The 4,622-nt window shown below is 40.8% G+C and overlaps 1 protein-coding gene across 9 annotated transcripts in view; it reads left to right on the forward strand.

The window, feature by feature from the left end:
• The first annotated feature begins 932 nt into the window (after positions 1-932).
• dennd1a (DENN domain containing 1A) overlaps positions 933-4,622 on the forward strand; it is a 171,130-nt gene continuing 167,440 nt past the window's right edge. For all 9 annotated transcript variants that reach the window (XM_090233752.1, XM_090233753.1, XM_036976815.2 and 6 more), the window contains exons 1-2: positions 933-1,471; positions 3,721-3,785. In XM_090233752.1, coding sequence (XP_090089878.1) covers positions 1,455-1,471; positions 3,721-3,785 — 82 coding nt within the window. In that variant the 5' untranslated portion in view covers positions 933-1,454. The remainder of the gene's footprint in view (positions 1,472-3,720; positions 3,786-4,622) is intronic.

Here is a 4,622-nt window from a genome sequence, read left to right on the forward strand (position 1 = left end):
TAATATAATCATTCATCTTATGCTAATGTTGACAATACCAGGCTCATTTCTACATTAGAATACAAAGAGAGAGAGAGAGAGAGAGAGCTAATAAAAGTAATTGAATGTGAACAATGAAATCGTTAAATCATCATCATGGTAAGTGTAACTAATGTGTTATGACTTGGAACACTTTAATGCAAATAATGACTTTGTCATTTTGATTAGGCTCATTAGTATCGCACAGCATTCTTAACGAAACGAGCAATTTGGGCATACAAATTCGATGCAATCCATAGCATTAATTCAAGGGTCATCTAAAACGTCATGTTTTTTTGTATTACGAATTGACCTACTGTAGCCTATATCTTATTCATTTGTGCTTTGATTTCTTGTGATTTCTTAGTCAAATCTCATTTGGTGTGTAGCCTATGCTATTTCTATCCTATCATTTTCCAACCAAGGACAACAACCTCTCATATCCTTGTCAACACGATCCACATTTTTTAAAACGCAACTATGATTTGTTTTTCTTGCGAAAATGAAATAGCACTTTTATCCTAATAACTTGAGAAGCACACTTGAATTGAGCGCAATATGCGCAAAAGTTAGTTGTACATGACTTTTAATGATATTTTCTGAAACAGAGGTTGCAAGGTCACCTACACGTGCAATTTCAAAAATAATTTGCATCATTCTACAGTTCTAGCCTAACTGTAGAACAACTAGGCGGCTGATTAGGCTATCAAAATAAATAACTGCAGTTTTTAAAAACTTTAGTATACATTCATATGAAAGAAGATACAGTATATATTAAGCAGCTATCAAATATCACATTGTGGACATTTGCAATTGTTTCCATCCCAGTCTCACTGTAGCAGGAGAAAGTGTCGAGACTCGAACTGTAGTTCCTCACCACTAGCCACCAGTGTAATAAGAGTGAGTGGGAGCATAACGGAAACTCGAACTGCAGCATGTATGCTCTGGACTTGCTGGCAATGATAAAGGGATGACATTGCACAATGAACCAACCGGCACATTTTGTCCCGTGCGTCAATGGACAGAGCATTCTTAGAATGTAGAGTTCATCATACTGAGAAAAACAGTATGTGTGAACAGAACAAAATTGGATAGTGCATTGTCAAGCACTTTTGTTAGGTAATCACTGTTTCATTCTACTGTGGCAAATTAAACGTCTCCTTTCGTCTGCATCATGCGACTGAAACGTAGCCGAAGATTGGCTTTGTGGTACATGTAGTTCATAGGGAGGCAGCGAGAGGTTGCAGATACAGACATGTTTTGCTCCTATGGGACTACAAGTCCCACGGTTCAATGTGCGGTGGTAGCGTGATCCGCTCGAGGAGACCATGGCGATACCCAGGACGTTCTGACGAGCTATCAGAAAAATAGCCCTCGAAAAACGGATCAACGCCCCATATAAACGACACTAGACTTGGACACTGTGAGACATAGAAATGGGGTCCCGTATCAAGTAAGAGCAGTTTCTTTTTTCCTTTCCCTTGTTTCCCAAATGCTAATAGGATACATTGTTTGCGCGAGTTAAGAGGGAGGGAGCGAGAGGCAGTGCAAGGCCCGGACTTGTTGCGACAGACTGAACGACTTGTTTACCGGAACATTGAGCATTTAGTGAAAAATAGTAATATTTGCTCATCAATGAGAGTATGCCACACATACTGTATGCAGAGAACTCAACTATGGATATGCATACATCTCTGTTTTCTCAATATGCCCCGCTGTCTAGCTCTCGACAATGTATGGAAGGGAATGTAAACATTTGAGGCAGACAGGGTTGGTCTATTTATGTAACCGGTTTTACACCACATCCATACCTACAGGGCATGTGTTCTGTGGATGGAATGAGTTCAATGTATTGGAACATGCCCATTGCGGAATGAACCGATGTTTTGGCGTATTGATACAATAGCCTTTCCGCCCGTCATTAAAATGGTGCCAGCTACAATTGCTACATTGTATTGCTTGTCATGTATCACTGAAATGGACAAGGGTAACTTTACATTGTGCTTCCGGTACAATAGGCTACAGTAGCCTAGCCTATGTGTGGCAACTATGCAGGTGACCTGTAAAGTTAATTATATGGACTTTTCTGATGCAGTATGAATAGGCTACTCAATGACCTGTCCGTTGACTTACAGTAGCCTAGGTCTGCACCAAACTCATCCAATGGTAGTAAAACAATAACTGTCATGTTACAACAGATGCCCTTATTTCTGTCAATGATATCAGTGTCTTGTGTTAAAACCCAAAAGGCATGATCTTGTTTTTATTTCAGATAACCAAAGTAACTTTGCCTCTTATTAGAACACCATGTTACAGTGGGAGTTTTATGGCCTTTGTGAAGTATTATAGTACTGAAAGTACACTTAATCTTAGGCTATTTTGCCCTATAGGCCTACTGTACTATATTTTCCATTTAAATGGCAAGTGTCCAACAAAACACTTCCCTTACCCTTCTTCCTTCACTGTGGAAGATAGTTCCCTGTAAAAGTTACACCATTGTATCCTGTGTTAGTGTACCCACCCACTTTGCCCAGAGTGGGCGAAAATGCCCTTTTGTTGATGTCATTTCAATTCCTTATGTTATAAAATACATTTTAGCAGGACAAATCTGATTCTTTGTGTTCTGAATCGATCAGTAAGGTCTTTCTCTAACGTATCATTAACATTATATATAAAAAAGTGGATTTTGTAACCTAATACATTCGATGATAAGCACAAGGTCTGTGGACAGAGCGGTGCAGCTTTCTCACCAAAACTTTTGAGGATTTTACATTTTTTGGTCATTGTCTTTCAAGTTGTTTCCATGGGTTGCAAATAGCAAAAGCGGCATGACACGAGCTGAATTAAATGTAAAAGGCTTTGAAAATAAGAAGCTTGTGGTATGCTCAGTGCACCGTTGACATTTCACAGAGATATGCTTGTTTTTGTGAGAAGTCTTTGAAAAAGAACAGGAACTTCACATTCATATGTCCAGCGCATACTAAAATATGAAAATTCTACATGTCTTGTCTCAAAATCGATATCTATCTTACCACTATATTGTTTTACTTCTTCCGGATTGGAGAAGAAAGATAACGAGTTCAATGGTGAGCCTGTCAGGTAGCTTTAATTCTCACCCAACATCCAGCCTAGCTGACGCCATGCTATTTTCCAGATTTGAGGTTTGGACAATTGATTTTCTTAGAGGACTATCTACACAATTAACATATTACATTACCCATTGGTCAAAATATGCATTTTTGATTGGACACCCTACCTATAGCCATATAATGTTACAACGTGAATCTTAAGTATGCCTAACCTGTTTTCTATTTATTTGGGTTATGGCTACTGTTGGAAGGTGGGCGAGATGGAAAGTAATAACCTGGGTTGCTCACGGTGATAGGTCTAGAATGTCACTTCCTTACCGTTGTAGTATTTAGAGGAAGTAAAAAAAAACAATGCTGACTGATCATACAATATATGCAACCAGACTGTGTACTCAGATTGAGGTTGTGGTTGTTACATTATTAAGCAGACATTTGATAAGATTTCTATTTGATACTTTTCACCCACACACAGACTGTAGCTGTTTTGAAATGTTATCAAATCGTATTGAAGGTCAGAGTTTTGTGTGGCGTCTGAACAACCATTTGTCACTGAAGAGCATTTAGGTCTGGTTGCTGTGGCTGACTAGAGGCTGACCTTTGCCCTCTATTTCAGGGACAACCCTGAGGCCACTTTCGAGGTGTACCTGGAGGTGACCCATCCTGGAACCACTGGCTCTGGTAAGTCCCCACCCACCCCCCCACCCCAATGTGTCAGAGGAAAAACAGTTCAACTGACAATCGAAGTCAGCCTGCAGGTGCCCGGCCCTCCACAAGGAGTTGCTAGAGTGCGATGAGCCAAGTAAAGCCCCCCCGGCCAAACCCTCCCCCATCCCGGGCAATGCTGGGCCAATAGGTGCGCCGCCCTATGGGACTCCCGGTAATGGCACAGCCCGGGATAGATCCCCAGGATGTCGTGATGCTGAAACTCTGCGATGCAGTGCCTTAGACCGCTGCGCCACTCGCGAAGCCCAAAAACAATGACTTTTAACCCTTGCACATCCAACTAATGGTTGAATACCTGTTGGATATTATGAATGCAGCATCTTCCTCGGTGAGGTTGAATGGGGTTGGTGGGTGTTTTTGTTGTTATCACACCTTCTATGGCCGCGGTGTAACGATCACAGTCGTATGCCATACATAACATGTTTATAAGGAATGCATAAGCATTTTACGAAGGCTTATGTCAACAACTGCTAGTTTGTGTGTCACTGTGCTCATGGATGTTGACATTAAATTACATTTAGTTTATGAAGGTGTTATAGGAATCCTTGTTGAATACTAGACACATATCTTTATAACATACACATACCTTAACCCTAAACCTAACCCTATTAAACACACACACAAACAAGGAAACAAAGAAACAAGCAAACAGTACAGTACAGTATGACATAGAAGTATATAACTCATAAAGGCCCTGCTGGGCAAAGGTCAGATCTGAGTCCCATCCTCGGGAACCCTCTGTCAGGGGAGCCAGTTCGCCCACTGACCACAGTAATATGATGGATGGTCTTA

This window comes from Oncorhynchus mykiss, chromosome 5, assembly GCF_057628025.1.
Source record: "Oncorhynchus mykiss isolate SJ-2025 chromosome 5, ASM5762802v1, whole genome shotgun sequence".
Classification (NCBI taxonomy): Eukaryota; Metazoa; Chordata; class Actinopteri; order Salmoniformes; family Salmonidae; genus Oncorhynchus; species Oncorhynchus mykiss.